General features: G+C 37.8%; 3 protein-coding genes across 4 annotated transcripts in view; 1 reads left to right on the top strand and 2 right to left on the bottom strand.

Moving 5' to 3' along the window:
* The window catches only part of LOC124410409, a 110,561-nt gene that overhangs the window by 1,268 nt on the left and 92,634 nt on the right, over positions 1 to 16,659 (top strand). The gene's annotated exons all lie outside the window — the stretch shown is intronic.
* LOC124410440 lies at positions 2,806 to 3,701 on the bottom strand. The gene has a single exon (XM_046888816.1). It carries the CDS (start codon positions 3,699 to 3,701, stop codon positions 2,952 to 2,954), a length of 750 nt encoding a protein of 249 aa, XP_046744772.1. The 3' UTR covers positions 2,806 to 2,951.
* On the bottom strand, positions 3,752 to 6,645 carry LOC124410457. 2 transcript variants are annotated; one of them, XM_046888843.1, is made up of 2 exons: positions 6,522 to 6,645; positions 3,752 to 4,093 (listed from the first exon to the last, which is right to left on the bottom strand). In XM_046888843.1, exon 2 carries the CDS (start codon positions 4,040 to 4,042, stop codon positions 3,752 to 3,754), a length of 291 nt encoding a protein of 96 aa, XP_046744799.1. In that variant the 5' UTR covers positions 4,043 to 4,093; positions 6,522 to 6,645. The 2 variants fall into 2 exon arrangements, with proteins under 2 accessions (XP_046744799.1, XP_046744807.1); XM_046888851.1 differs by lacking the exon at positions 6,522 to 6,645 and adding an exon at positions 5,457 to 5,569.

The raw sequence follows: 16,659 nt of genomic DNA, 5'->3' as shown, positions 1-16,659 counted from the left end.
GATGACGAAATTTTCATTTGATATTTCGTATTTCGCCTTGATTAGGAAATAGCGATGGGATTTGAATATCCTTAGAAGATTAAACGTCATATCCTGCTTCTTAATTACACCGTGTCATAATAAATCTCTGTTAAGCTACCGGCGAATACGACTAACAATAAATTCAAGATCATTTAATGGTTACAATATTCATTTCAAAAGGGCTTCGATACAATTCTTTCCAGTTTGTAACTGTAACCAAACGTTAGGTACAGACTCTGATTTGTACTACCATTGTCTCTGGTTAGATCGTATAGACGGACAACTGTTCTTTTCATAATACTTTACGACAACATTATTGAAGGACAGTGGCTGATCACGGTAGCAAATGATAGAAATTACTAATGATCTAGAACTAGATGGTATCGATTTAATTCACTACGGCCTACGCACAAGGCTGTAATATTTTCCAACTGTAATGCACCAGGCAGTGGTCTAAATGATTTGCTATCTCAGGCGTGTAATACGAAGGAACTTTTATATTAATGAAGTGTATTCACACCATAGCATGCAAATAGATTTTCAATAGGTATTAATCGTAAAAATAAATAAGATAATATAAATCTGTCACACTTTGGCTCTCATATATACTCCTCAAATGTTGATAGATCAAAAAAAAAAGGCTCAACAAACAAATTGTAATGAATGATTTTGGGCAAAGTTGATGATTGGTGAATATTTTTTATTCACACAGTTGAGGGCGTGTTTTCAATTCAGAATTTGATAGATATTGTAAAAGAACGAATTTCTACATAGTTTTGTTATAATCTGACTTATCCACAAATCGTATGTATTATACCTGTATAAAATCTTACAGATTCTCGATGAATGGTGTAATCTGTTGTACAACCAAGCAGTTGAACCTTTTTTCGAACTAGTGGCATCTCGCTGATTTTTTTTAAACTATCAAAGAATTGTGCCTCACAGATTAATCGATTGCCGAAATAAAACCTAAACAAAGCATTCAATTCAGATGTGCAGGTCTTTCAGAAGTCTTTCGTTTCAAGGTAGTTGTACTTTGCTGATTGTTTTGGCTACACAGGCCCGCAATCAGATGAAGTTACTCATTATGTCTTTGTTTACTTCCATACGTTATGTTGTTAAGCTAAATGAAAGTCGTTCAGGATGGTAACTGGATTCCAGTTCATGAGGTTTATCCTCGTTGTGATTATACTATAAAAAAGTACGTTTTTAGTCATTTGTGTAGTGACTGCACTTGATGCACCGAATTTTAAACGCTTGCAGTTTTCTCCCACGTAATTCATCAAGCCACCGTATCTCCGTGCCATGTTATAAAAAAGTAGTTCACGATACGCGAGCTGCGGTCAGCCATTTACAACTCTACTGTGGCTTCAGTAGTCTAGCAAAAAATCTCCCAGCATCCGAGTAAAAAAGCCGGTGACGTAGTCAACTTACTTCCTCAGAATAGATATAAAACTGTGGAAGTTCGGGTAACCGTCTTCTATTTCAATCTGCACAGTTTTCATTTTCCCATTCCACACTTTCTCATTCGTCTGTCGAAGTATTTGTACATGTGATCGTTGAACTCAACAATGCGAATCGCGAATGGCTGTCAAATTGTTGTCAGAATGCAGGGCCGAATTTCTTTTCAAATCAGTGCTTTGTCGCGTGCGTTGGGCGCTTTGCAGCCTTTGGTACTCTGCATAAAGGGCATTGCGAAACACAGTCTTTTATGAACAGCCTGCATGGCACCTGGCCAACCTGTCCTTGGACCCCCAACCTGGTTAGATAACAAACACATTATGGCGGTTCGTTTGAAAGGACAGCCGGACCAAGTACCAACAACTTATTGGACTCGCGCATGTCGACTACGTAAGTTGAGATCTACACCTACGTAACGTGTGAGTGTAAAAGGCTACCATGTGCTGACTAATTCATAGCGCAGAATTGCAACGAGATGAACAATTACTTGACATTTGACTTACTTTCATCCGGCACGATTCGATCCACTTCTACCGTTGAGCTGTTATTTATATGAGCCATTATTATAAACTTCGTCAGGCTTATCATTTTTTCTCCTAAATGATGCGATATCCTAATTTATACACATCATTTGTCTATTTTTATACGACATAATATTATCCGCTTATTTATATTAATCATACAGACACTCTCGACTTAGAAATTTCGAAGACACTTTAATTTCATATCAAAGATGTTTAAATACAACTATAATTATCATTTATCCGAGAAAAAAAAAAAACGCCGACAACAACAAACAGAAACATTAATATTAATATATCATGTTTACATGGGAATCAGGTTTTGGAATATATCATTTCAAACGAAAAGCTAAAACTGTTGACTGTGGTGGGACGTTATTTAAATACGGAGATTGAATTAATAAAAATTGTTCGAGCCACTTAACAACGGTAAAAAGTGTAGGTGGATTGCTTCTTATCAGACATAACATTGCGACGAGTGATGGATTTCCTGCCAGACAGAAGATATCTTGGCGATTGATACTCCTGGTACATGCACACCGCTTCAATCAGGGTCAAGCCAGCCTGTTTGGCCGGCAATTGCATTCATAGAAATCGTGCCTATAATCGACTCCATAACGGAACAAGTTAATCAATATATTAAAATAAATTTCTCCACTTTGACTTTATGTGTATAATTAAAGACGGAAAGTTAATTTCTCGTCCGATAATTTTAGTACCGGTATTAAATATTAACCAAATATTATACACAGGCAACTTTCTACCATAACGCTATAAACAATTTACCCAGTTCTCGTTCTCGATTCGACGATGGTCAGATCTAGGAATCTCAGCGACAAATTAAAAAGTGTCTTGAAATTGTTTCGGTTTACTTAAATCCAATGGTTTTTTAATGGCAAAAATTTCACAATACTCGTTCAAGATCCTAACATACGTGCGAATCAAGCATCAAGGCCAAGTTTTGGTCTCCTGACAGGAGACCTCGTCCTCTAAGGTCAGAGGGCAGAACTCCTCCTCCGAAACCCTTCGAAGCTCTCCGATATCCGCTTTAGGTTTGAACGGAAGTTTGGACACCAGAACGCCGTGAGATTCGTCTTCAATTCTCTCCACGGCGTTCTCGTTAGTATCAAATTCGGCAAAGTCCTTAGGTGTGACCTTGACCCTTGCCGAAGCGAAGTCCTTCTCCGTCAGGGTGATGGTCTTCAGCCTCTTCTTCGCGGGCTGCCCTCGTTCGATGGACCTACGTCTCGTCGGTCTCGTTTCTTTGACCTTTCTCCTCTTCGTGGAATCGTTTTTCAATTGTTCGTCGGCGTGATCTACTCTCCTGCTCTCATTCCTCTCGACCATCAGAGGCGACTCGGTTGCGGTTGCAGTTTCCGGCTGCTTTTCACCGTCCGAAAATCCTTCCCTCTGATCCATGCTGTTACTGGCTGGGGAAACTTCGGCCGAGCAGACCCGAACGGCTTCGGTGATGTCCGGTTCTGGCGCGACGACGGTCGGTAAGGATGGACTCTTCTTACCAGCGGCCGCGCGGTAGGCCTGGAGGTCGGCGAGCATTTGTGGGTTCTTGTCGTACTCGGCCCGGAGGTAACTCTGGAATCGATCCTTGAAGTAGCCGTCGATCATCTTCCAAACGCTCGTGCTGTACCAGGAGACAATGCCGACTAGAAAGACACCGCGGAATATAAACGCCAGCATTTCGCTTCCACTGACTCTGCGGTTCCTGGTAGGGTGAGGAGGGAATCACACTACTCGTCACCCATTATGAAATCCTTGACGATGTAGAGGGCCTCCTGCATGTTCGGCCAGGCCATCGTTACGAAGACGACCAGCGAGTTTGCGATTACGAAGAGCCTCATCAGCTCGACGCCGCTGCTGGATCGAAGCCACTCGGCAAATCCTTCGTTCTGGGCCTCGTCCTCGAGGGCGATGGCGTCCTGACCGTTGTCCTGCTGCCTTGATTCCCTTCCTTCTCTCCCGGTCTTCACCTCCTTGTTGTCCTTTGACTCCTTCGCTTCGAGGCGAACTCGCTTCTTCATCGCTCTGCTACCTGGATCATCACGGAACCGGAACTTCCGGTGCACCTTCGTCTGGAATGGAAATTAGCTGGATACAATACCTGATTATCGTACTGCTGCTAACTACAATACTGTGCCAACCAATCCACGGGGGAGTAACTCGCACGGCGAAGAGGAATTGACGGGGTCGCGAGGAAGGAGGGGCGGATGGTGCGGAGTCGACGTTATCACCGGAAGCCAGACGTCCCCCGGTGGTCCATCTCGAAACTGACATCGACAATTGCTACTCATTCTACTCTGGACTCTCTGTCACCAATGCTCATTTTCGACCATCTTGTTACCGAAATTTCATTCATTCCTCACGGGAAACCGGCCAGTTATGATTAATCTGTACGGACTCTGTGGCACGTTATCGCGCGGTCATTCAACGTCGGTGGTCCAGCTCATACCGTGCTCTTTGTCAAAATTGGGCGCGTAGGTCTGAAGAATAGTCAGGATCCGATCGGGATTGGCTATGGCTGCCACGACTGAGCGTAATCCTGCTATTCTCAGATTGGAACCTCGCCAGATATTGATTTGTATTTTATAAAAAAATACTGTGTGTAATTCGTAAGTTGAAATTAAAATTTAATCATTAGTTCAGTTTGACGAACTTATCAAATCGATACAAATCGGAATACCTGAATAGTGAATTTCACTCATACACATCGCAAAACGTTGTCACAGTTTTTACTCTCTGATTTTTAGTTTTTTTTTTTTATCAGACTTTAGTCAATTCAGATATGGGACACTGTGGATGCATCTTTTACGAACCTAGAGAAAATTCACGGTTGTTCCAAAGCAAATGAGATAAACATATTTAGAAGATGGAAAATAATTACTTATACTACGCATATCCAATTTCAGTTTTTTAATCACTGCAAGGCTACACGTGATGCAATAATCTAATTAACAACATTTATTTTATTCAAACATTGAACTACAACTTCAATCAATAGCGCCGCTCGTTCTGATATCTAGTGGTGGAGGAGATTTGAATCTTGTGACAACTAGTACTTATGACAACGAGGGCACTCTTCCCCCTTTTGAAAATCATATAGATCGACGTGATATACTTTTCGTGAGATCTATCTTGGGAGTCTCATCGTGATTGTAGTGTGGTGTCCAAAATAATACGATTCCAACCAAACTCTGGTACCTTCTATACTGATCGCGGTTCTAGTGCAAACAGTGCCATCACTACCGTTTCACGTGCAACTCTGAAAAAAATTCTACCAGTCCTGCATAACAATCCTACGCGTTTGGAGACAGGAAGCACAAGAGCGATAAATTCGTCTTTTTAGGTATACGGAGCTTAAGCCGAACGTAGTGAACCGCAAATGGTGATAAATACGTGGACAATTGTCGTCTGGGGAAATCATCGGCCTGATCGTACCTCGCGCGTAACTCTCTCACGTAAGTGTAATACTTGTAATGTTTCTTCTTGCTTATTCGGTGTTTTAAAAAAGTCACCTTCATTTACGTCTCTGCGTTACTCTCCTCCCACTGCAGCACGCATAGCTTGAAACGTGCAGACGACCACCTTGCGCAATGAGCACACAAAGTGCTTCACTATACCTTTACTGAATCCTGTTAAACAAAGCTCTGGACTTAACGAGAGGGGGGGGGGGGGGGAGGCTGTTTCCGTAATGGTACCTTAAATGCTAACACTACGGAGTATGAAAAAATGAAAAGTATGAAAAGCAATGAATGTATTTATTTTTTTCGAGCTAGGAAATAGGCTTTATAAGATTCCATTCTCGTTGATTACAGAATTTTATACTTCTTCTTTAGCTACAAAAATTTTACCTCGAATATAAGTGACATTCAAATCAAAGGAGCTGAGAACAATATTTGATGAATCAAAATAATGTTTTTTTCCACAATGATACAGTCAATTATTCAGGAGTTTTTTCAGTGATTATCTTGGGATTTTATTGGAAGATATACTATCATGGTTGTCAGTGAAAATGTGGCGACAAAAATTGGGAATTTGAATAACGTGAATATGGTTACAGAAGACTTTATTGTATATAAACTTCAGGAATTTTTTTAGAAAGAAAATTTAGTTTGTGTCAAAGTTATATTACACTTATACAGTTTTAAGCCTCGTGAAAGAAAGAAAGAAATAAATAGAAGTTTCAAAACTATTCGGAAAATTAAACGTCAAATTTTTTTTTTTGCAAACTTAGCCTGTTATTATTTCAAAATATTATGAAAGCCTGTTCGGAAAATGATGACAAATGTTCAGATACTGATTATCTAGAAAGCTTATGACATTTAGATCCTCGCTTTTACACCAAAATGCAAATGCAATGCCACGAAAATCATTGCACCTGCAAGTTTTTCATCTGGATAAAATACGTACCGAAGTTAACTAGCGTGAAGCACTAAATGAAATTGGCTACAATTCTCCGGTATTTAAGGTATTTTAATGGCTTAGAAAGAGAATGAAACTCACCTACGGCTCCAGTTAACATATAAAATATTTCCTTGCCTACTGAGAAAGCTTCTTCGTCGGCTATTCGTCGAGGACTGACAAGCTTTCAGTGCCGCGATGCAGAGTCGAATTCGAATATGGCTTCTTAAAGGGGGACTAACTAATGTAAGCTTGTTACGGATCCCGCAAAAGTGCGTTTGGATTCTCCAAAACCGTTCAACGTTGGCTTGGGTTGATCTCAGGTTCAGGTGTTCGACGCCGCTGACGACTCTTGCCGTAAGTAAATGTAGTAATGTTAACGCTCTAAACTCTCGAGTTAAGTTCATGTCGTACTCCTACCTTTACCGACCGAGCAAACTCACCCTTTTTCTTCCTATATTGAATAAACAAGTGAAAGGAAAGGGTTCAAATTTCGACGGTGCGGAATTCAGGAAAGTTTCTCGTAGCTCGAAAATCGTGAAAAAATTTGTGGTTTTTTGACATGTTTTACTATATATTATAACTTTTCTGAAACCCTTTTCGTTCGATTGCTTATTTAATGCAGGAAGATAAAGGGTGATTTTGCTCGGTCGGTAAAGGTAGGAGTACTACATGAACTTAAGGGCATATCGATTAGAATATGTATCTGGCGATGATGGCATCGCGACTACAACGGACGCGAAGCTAACCCTCGACGCTCATGCAATTTCCTTCACTTGAAATCTCTACAGAGCCGAACAAGCTAGATTGTATACATTTGCATAAATATGTAAGCTCCAATACTCACTTCTACTAAATATTTGCATGTACGTAAATATCGGCGCGTATACAAGCGGCCCTCTTCGGTACGGAGGAATTTGAAAATGGTTTTTGACTCGATTTGCACCTCATCAATTTTCTCGATACACCGAGACACTCTTCAGCCGTAATTATTCCAAGGCATTTACTCACCCTCGAGGTGTAACCACTTGTTTTTCTAAACTCTTCTATCAGCAATAAATGTATCTGTCAATAATAAATAATTCACGTTTAAATATGTCCAGGGATTTTCTAGAATCATATGAAATCCCTGAAATCAATGTACAGTTATCAGAATATTATTTATAAAGTCCTATTAAACTTTTGGAACGTTTCATGTACAGAAATCAGTTATGATCTTCCGATACCTTTTGACATTTTATGACGTCATTAAAATTCTGAAATTTCTTCAATGTGCTTTATCAAATGGTTTCATTCCGCTGTCATGGCATCGTACATGCGTATATTTAGTGCTGGAGTGACATTATCGGTTAGTTGTATCCCAGGATAATGGATTATCAATATTTGCATTATGTCGTGCAGCAATCGAGTTACACATCTACATTCTGTATTCATTCAAACGTAAAAGTATGTTATGTTAAATATACTCAATACCCAGTATACCCACACGCAAAACGCAAGTATCAAATGTAAAGAGAAGTATTTTTCGGTTAAGAACGTTGGTCTTCTGTTCACAAAGCCTAAGTAATATACGAACCGCGAGTACGTCTGGGAAAAGAAACGAATTGAAGTGAGTGCAGGTGGCAGCCGAGCTGAATAATTTCACCAAGAGAGAAAAATTTTCAAGATTAAATCTGTAATTCATGAATTCACGAACTACCTCGTCATCCGGAGTTGAGAACGTACAGTATTCACTGAACTTTAAGGATATTCGAGTACGATCCAGTTGCTGGTCGCTGATTTTCGCCGACTAAGAAGTTCGTTGAAAAATTGTTTTTTAACGACATTATATACTTGGACAGTTACATTCTGAACTCTGGGCGTCTGTCTTGAGAGGGCAGATACACGTGATTCCAAATTGTAAGTGGTTTAGGAAGAAATTTTGTATTACTTCGCTGTGCAATTAACGCGATGATGCGTCTTTTGCGAGGGGTGAACGTTGCTGGTTAGTTTGGACAGGGAAAACTCGGGGATGAAATCATGGAAGAATTTGAGCTCGAAAACGCCAGGCTTGTTCCATCAATTTGCGACTTGTTCAAGCGCAAATAATAACGCGCTGAAATATTCCAAAGTTTTAACAACCTAGATGAACGTGTGGGTACACGAACACTCTGACGCTACCCCTTGCAGGGATGAAGACGAGTCGACGCTCCATCAGCCCTAATCGATCAATCAGCATCTGGAGTTTCACGCCTGCCTCCGACAACCCTCCAAAGTCTGCCTTCCTGACCATCAACTCGCCTCGCCTGCACTCAACTCACCGCTGCTGGTCATCCTCAATGACGTAAAGTACAGCTAATTGTTCCATGCGTAGAGACCTGAGGTCAATTCCCATCATGGTTCATTAATTGTTCAGGGTTCTACATGCCTGGAAAACCTGGAAAACTTGGAAATCTCAGGGTATTTAAAAAGGGTTGTAGAAAACCTGGAATTATTAGTTGATTTTGAAAATATCAGTTTTCTATCATGGGAATTGGAAATTATTTTTTGAGGTAACAAGTTTACTTTTTGTGTATTTTTCTTCAATTTGAATCGAATTTCAAACGAATATAGAGTCAATAAGATGAACGATTTAGGTTTTAGTGACTTACTAGAACTGGAGAAATTTCAGGGAAGACTGAGTTTGAGGTTTTGGAATATCTACGAATGTTATGCGATTTTCTTCCCAAAAATTTGTGGCCACTCTGTTGTTCGAGTGCAGTGAAGACGGCTTTTGAAATTGTGCTTTGTCGTGGTGATTTGGTTTTTCGAAAAACGGCCATACAGTCGCTCAGGAATCAGGCAAGGAACTTCGATTCACCAAAATTGATTTACACAGATAATGAATTCGATTTTATTGGATTTGTATTTCCGATGAAGTCGCAGGTTATAAAGTAATTTTCAATTCTTTCCAATCAATTCTGATGCTTTCCCAAAGCTCAACTCATTGATTCTAATTATAAATCTTTAAAAACTTCATTTAGCTTAAATTCATTACCGAATCTTTACCAAAAATGTTCGTCGTTGATTCGTCAATTGAACTAAACTTTCAGCGATCGAAGCTTTCCGAATAGTTGGCTAAGAAAAATTTGATGATCGAACATCTCTAAAAATTAAGGCTCCTTTTTTCAAAACAGCAACTTTATTCGAGTCTCTTTGAGTATCGGTTTAACCTAATCACGTCTGGAAGTTTGTTGAACACTTCGCGGTCGTGGTTCAAACCTTGGGTACCGAGCCCATCAGCTATGTCACTGTCCAGACCGCTAACTAAGGTCTTTCGCAAATTCCATCGTTCACGGTCTTAGGCCGAAATTCTTGGCAAATTCCGTTCTCCTGATTCAAGGGACAAAACAAAATATATATAAAAAAAAAAAAAAACTTGGGCCTAGAAGATGCTGTGACTTCGAACATCTGGAGAAGATAGTATTACTCGAATGTCGGTCATTCGCAGATGCAATCTGCGGAATTATGCAGCTGACCACAGCTGCTTCTGATGGTTTGTCAGTCCGCGGTTATAACGGGATGATGGATTGTATCGCCCTCCAATTTTCCCGCCGCTTAGGTGTACGTAGCTTATGTAATTGTCTGTAGATATTTTGAAAGTGTTCGGTCAAAGTAGGTCTGAATTAAAAATATTTGGAACACGGCTGCATTTTTATGTTTTTAAGGGTTATCGAGAATCAAGAAGTGAAATTTGAAGTCGTTTTTTACGTTTTACTCAGAAATTGCTGTCGATAGATATAAAATAACTTGACCATCGCGTAGAGCGGAAGATTCTACATCGAATTATGTTCTCATGTGAAGGAAACGGAGTCAGATTAACAAATTAAGAAAAAGATATTTTACTCATCGATGGCGTCTGGGAAATTTTGGTGAAATAATTTCTTTTTTCTTAATATCTCAATCCGATTTACGAGGACATAAGTCGGTGTAGAATTTTCCGCTCTACACGGTGGTCAAGTAATTTTTCATCTATCGATGGCAGTTCTTGAGGAAACTGCAAGAACCGTCAAGTTTTGCCGTTTTTTCGAAACACTGGCTATCCAGCTCAAAAATGACTTCAGATTTCAGTTCTTGAAAGTTGAAAATTCTTAGACACAAAAATCCAGCCATATTCGGAATATTTTTTATTCAGATCTATTTCGACTGGAGTAATACTTTGCTCGTGTCTTCGAGTCCGGATTCTGGGTGGGGAAATTGAGTTGTCGACGGTTTTAGCTCGGGGCACGAATTTTCACAAAAGGTTTTATGGCGCAGGGTATCGGATATTCCGTCATATACATTTATATATACATATATACATGTATGTATGTATATCCCTCCATAAATCGAAGCGTGAATAAACGGCAAAAATTTGAATACAATGCCGCTACTGAAATACAGGCAGGGCACTTGCTGTAGATATTGGTTAAAAGTTAATTTCTCCCTCGGTGAATTTATTGGAAATAGATTTAACAACGGTTGAAGAACATACAGGAAGTTTTTACCTTTCAAAACCTTGGAAGCAATTTTTTGGGTAACATGAATTGAAATGAAAGAACCTTACTGAAATGATTTATTCGACACTGCGCGCTGCAAAGAAAACGTTGAAACATTAAGAATTATTGGTGAGTGTGTAATTTTAAACAACAAAGATCAGGTAATTTGTTTTTCACTTTTCAAGCATAAATTTATTTATGGTACAAATTTTGGGAACATTATAGAAATTTAAATTTCTATTCCATTTTATCATATTTTATAAAAACACTTGGGTTTTTTAAGTAAGTAAATATTCAAATCTTGAGACTGTTTTTTATTATTTTATCCTGCAAGCGTGTAATTTTTAACATTTTCGTTTTGACAAAATTTTACACTTTCAAGATAGTTGTTGTTGTTTTTCCTTTTCTCAAAATTCTATAATGATCTAGAAGAAAGGAATGAAAATAAAATGATTATGGTAGTGATTATTTGACTTTCTCTTTCAGTAAAGTCCATGGTTTTATACCAATAGCATTATTCTTTTTCGTATAATATTATCAGGAATCGTATTTAGACATTGAATACATCCGCTACAGTTGCTCGAAACTGACTCAATTTCACAAGCTTTGATCAGGCATGGTTCGTTAGACGAGATAGTCAGTGCCAATATTGTATAATACGTCGTTTGATCGCGGCGAGGAGTCTGGAAGCGGATAAGCCTGTAGTCGGGAAAGATTAAAGGATGAGACGTGTTCAGAGGCGTCGCTTTATTCTTGGCTCAGAAATTGACTCCTAACATGGTTATCAAGCTTTCTGGGTTGGCCCTGGTTACGCTGACATCGAAGCCGATAGCATTTTGCAGAAAATGACTGCGCAAATATTCATTGCATCTTTTATGCCCGTGTTTTTTACGACAATAGAATCTCAGGCTTCCCTTTTCACACCCTCCGACTTACTTTTCACGGATAATTTTATCACTGGTGGAAACGCAGGGGAGAAATTTTTTGCTCACATGAAAATTTTGCGTGAAAATGTACGTTTGTAAGACTAATTTTATAGTAAATCTTCTTAATTTTTTCCCAAATATACTAATAAGAAAATGAACTAAATTTGAAGCTCAAAAACTTCAAGATTCATGTTTGAATTGATGCTTTTTTTCTGCTCTTGAAATAAGTTTATCGAACTTGAAGTACAGCTTTTACTTTTTTTATACTCGAATATAATATACATGATGAAGATTTACGTAGTATAGGAAAATATTCGAAAAGCGTTATACGCAAGTAAAATCGAAGCTTATTTATCTCACTTGCCACAAAAGAGAAGGAGCAACAGATCAGGAGAGTAGAATGAAGGTAGACGTCATACTGTAGTCGATATTCATAAGCATACGAAGAGGTATCCAATGGGTTTATAGATATCCTTAATCTCGAGGGATTTCAGTTTTACAAATTTTTACAATTGTGAATTGAGCATGGAACAATGGTTCAGTTAACGAGATACGTGGATTGTAATTTGAAACGTGAATCGTATACATGAATTGTTCGGCCGTTTTTTGCTTTGCGTTTCATTTTTTCCAACGATTTAAATACTCACTCGATAAAAATTATTTTTCTGTTTCGAATTACCGGTAAAAGTGAGACACCATTGCTGCATATTTATACTGCCATTTACGGTATTTTACTATTTTAAATTAGATTCAATTTCGTTGGAAAATTGACTTTTTTGCCTTATATCATACCTGGATTATAATTTCTGAAAGTAATACAATTACCGTGAAAATCAATGTCTGGTTTAAGGTCCTCGAGCGATGACAAAAGTTGCGTTATTCTCGAAGTTGAGGGATAAACTTGGCCTTCCAATCAGGGTTACTTGTTTCTTCCGCGAAAAAAATCCTCAGGGTATAAGAATTCGACCTGAAAACTGAACGAATAGAAAAATAATGAAACAAACGAACAATTGAAAATTGTAGAATTCAATGCTTTATTTCTCGCCGGTGATTTGCCAGATTCCAGGGAATTAGGAGACCAGCTTTGTGGCGTTCACAATGACGAGGAATGCCAAGCGTGCTTTGGAATATAGCGAGCTTGTTCGTAATTACGGGATCAGTGAAAACGGCGACTCTCAGTTTCTTATTATCGATATAATTGATAACGTTCATTAATTATTCACTGCTAGTAAATCCTGATTCGTAACAAAAAAAGCACTTTCAATGTGATCGTTGCTTAATTTTCATGGCAAATTTTCGCTATATATGTTCTATATACAGACCTATATAATCTGCAATAAATGTAACATGTAATGTCGGATAAGTAATAATAATAAGGGATTTTTTTCTTTGTACAGGAAGAACAAATTGTCTTTGAAAAGATGGGGTTAAAGTTTCAAATTTCCTCTTTTGGAACTTTGAAGTTCGGCTTTCGGACCGTTCGAAACTTTGATATTTCGTAAAAGTTTGATTTCTTTACTGAAGTTTCGGTACCATAAAATTCGAAATTTGGCGCGGTCGGAACTTTTGAAATTCGGAATTTTACCCCCACCCCTGTTTATAGTGTTTTTAGAACTGCGCGATTTAAATTATAGTTTCTTTTTTCTATTCCGTGAAAGAATTTTGTCAGATTGGAATTCAAGGTGAAGTTTCAGAAGAAAAATACACGTCTAAATATGAATATCGTAAGCTTTTACTTAATTTATCATTTCGTAAATAATGATAGAGTTTTCTAAAACAAACTCCAAGTATAGTTCAAAATGAAAAATTTACACACGTGACATCATTTCTTTCCACGCTCAACGTTTCAATGCTCAACGTTTGAAATAAGTACGATTCATTGAAAATTGGTTGGAAATTTCAAAGACTGGAGCAGAATTACTGCCGTATTTAATATCGCTGGTTACGACTGTCTTTTGCCGTCTGGTTTTGAGACCGGTGGGGGCGGGAGGGGGGGGGGGGGGTGGAGGGATACGTTATCACGTCGAGAAGATGAATCAGATATACGGGAGACACTAGCCGTCTTGATGATAGTTCGCGAGGTGCTTACTTCGCTAATAAGCCGCGAAAGCAGTCCCTCGAAAATGCGTTCCCGACGTCGAGGGTTTCCGCTATAGCATGCTTTCTGTCCAATGCCTTCTCGAAATCCGGCCTAGCCTCTGTCACGACGTCTTTTCTCGCAGAGTTTCCACCCTCGCAGTTCTGGCTCGTTGTATTTACTGTCGTCACGCATTATTCACACCCGTCTAATTAACACTGCCTGCTGCAGAGCTGAAGATCCTCCCGCGTTAAGTCGAACATCAGTATATATAGTATACATACCCTAGCTAAGGTGGATATTGCGCTGAGGCATCTCTCAGCTGACGATTAATTGCGACACTTGCTTCTGACAAACTGTTATTAAAAGTTGTAAATTTCAAATGTTCTAAAGTTTTCATCAATCGAGCTAAACCGATGTCAAAATTACTTCAATTATTGTAAGTATTTTGCCTTGTATTGAAAGAAATTTTCTGGTTTCGGTGATTAAACGGTAATTAAGAATGTTTATTTTCGTTTTTTTTTTTTTTTTTTTCTCACCACAAGCTTTTGAAAGTGAGTTTTGTACTTGTAGCGAAAAAATACAGTAAGTTTTATGTTTTAAATTAAACGATATATTTCGTAATAGTAACTCAGACTGTGTATTTTTTTTGAAAATTTTGTGACAAATTGATGCTCATTGTCAGTGCAATAAAATATTAATGTCAAGGCCTTATTGAATTAAAGAAAGTTTGGTAAACTAAACGAACAAATTTAATGTTGTAAATTAAACATGAAAATCAATTTTACCACATTTTCTATTATTTTCGTCAATGTGCGAACCGTTATTGTAACGAGACCGAATTTGCAAGAATTTTCTTGTTCCTACAAGAAATTGAAATCTAAATTTTTTAATCTCTGAATTTAGAAAGAAATATTTTCTCACACGACGAGAAGTTAAGGTAATAAAAAAGTTGCAGAAAATATAAAATACGACGGAAGAAATTAGTTACAGTGTAGTGAAAAACTGTGTAAGATAATCTTCGCGAAAGTAAATACAGTTGATTTGCAAAATACGGCGAGAAAAAAGTTGCTTCCTTGATCAGGGAATCGGAAAACTTGGGAGTTAAGCATTGGTTCGAATTTTATAAGCAGTCTGTGAAAAGTATTAGCGCAAGTGTTATGAGCGTAAACTTTAATGAACTTTTCCATACTTCCGGCGTTAAAATACAGGCTGCTGGAGCCTGGCCATGTAGCGATAATTAATTAAGTTCATACCGTTGCAATTAACGAAAGAACTTCGGAACAAGAAAGTGCTCGAGCTGCTGCTTCTATATCTACGTCTTGTAATTATCGACGCCAGGGTTTCGGGCTTCGAATTCATATGAATATCATGGAAATTACTGCGCGCAAAATAATACTGCAAGTTCACTATAAGAGGCATCGCTTTCTCTCTAATGAATCTTGAATCTTTTTCTTTTTTGTCTTCTCCTCTTTCTTCCTTATTTTTGCGCCTGATGGATTCTTCAAGATTCACGTGACAGAATTAGTGACAATTAAGGTGAATGGTTCTTTACTGACTCTGGAGTCAAGAAAATATCGTTTTAGAAAAGTGTACATATAATTTGAATTGAAGTTGGTGGAAAAATGCATGAAAATAAAATTCATGAATGTTTTTAATGATATAAATTATTACGATTTTATTTATAAAGTTTTGACCATAGTTTCAATTTGACTAAGGTTGTTATCAGATGCAATTAATAGTGAGTCTGTAGTTCTATTATTTTCATACATCTCAACAGACAATAGATTTCTTGTAATCAAAAATGAACGTTTTGTTCTTAATTTTTTTATTATGAGTTATAAATCTATTCAGCATATGTGAAAATAGGCTTCACGATATTCAAATTTCCCGCCATATTATTGGATCCTGGACGCGACATTTTGAACCTATATACCGCCGTGCTTATCATTAAAAATCTTTTCGAAACGGTCGGCAACGTCTACTTTTCAACATATCGTTTGAAGGATAATTATCCCAAAAACCATTATCTAGTTTTTTTTCCAAGGTCTATAGATTTTGTGAAATGATTGTAACAACATTTCTGTTGAAAACACAATTTTCAAAAACCCCCCGTTTTTGTATTTCTGGCCAGTAATCTGGGTTCATATTCAACGAGGGGTTTCACTTAATTACTATTGACAGTCAGTCCACGTCTGAATTTCAGCTAAAGTCTTTGGATCGACAAAAAAACTACCTTAAATGATGCTTCGTAGGTGAGGGTGGGGCAAAGTGGGCCCCTTAAGAAAATAATGCCCAAAATCAGAATAAAATGTTTAATTTTGATGTGAACAATTATGTTAAATTATTATCTAGCTTTCTCGAGAAAAAGTAATCATAAATTCAAGTTCAGAAAATTATTCGGCGTTGAAGAGTTGAGAGTCAAGCACAATTTCAAACGTTTCGCGTTATGAGCTATGCAATTACTTGAGCAAATTATTTCAGAATAATTCATGTTTAACAAAAAGTTGAGGTGATCAAATTTATACTTTGTTATTTAAAAAATTTCAGCGGCCCACTTTGCCTCCAAATTTTTTGAAATATCAAAAGTTTTAAGGTGCCCACTTTGCCCCACCCTCCCCTATTTAATTCACTCTATACATTTTGTTTATCGTCTTATTATCATCTTTTTAATCTACATCAGTATATACTTTCACCCATATATGTGTAATCATTAAATAGAATAGTCAATTAAAGCTTTT

The sequence above is a fragment of the Diprion similis genome, chromosome 1, assembly GCF_021155765.1.
Source record: "Diprion similis isolate iyDipSimi1 chromosome 1, iyDipSimi1.1, whole genome shotgun sequence".
Classification (NCBI taxonomy): Eukaryota; Metazoa; Arthropoda; class Insecta; order Hymenoptera; family Diprionidae; genus Diprion; species Diprion similis.
Note: the sequence above shows the minus strand (reverse complement) of the source record. Positions and strands in the feature narration are given on the sequence as shown.

Bases quoted from the DNA above. Each gene is read 5' to 3' on its own strand.
- LOC124410440 (XM_046888816.1), bottom strand. From the start codon at position 3,701: ATGCTGGCGTTTATATTCCGCGGTGTCTTTCTAGTCGGCATTGTCTCC.
- LOC124410457 (XM_046888843.1), bottom strand. From the start codon at position 4,042: ATGAAGAAGCGAGTTCGCCTCGAAGCGAAGGAGTCAAAGGACAACAAG.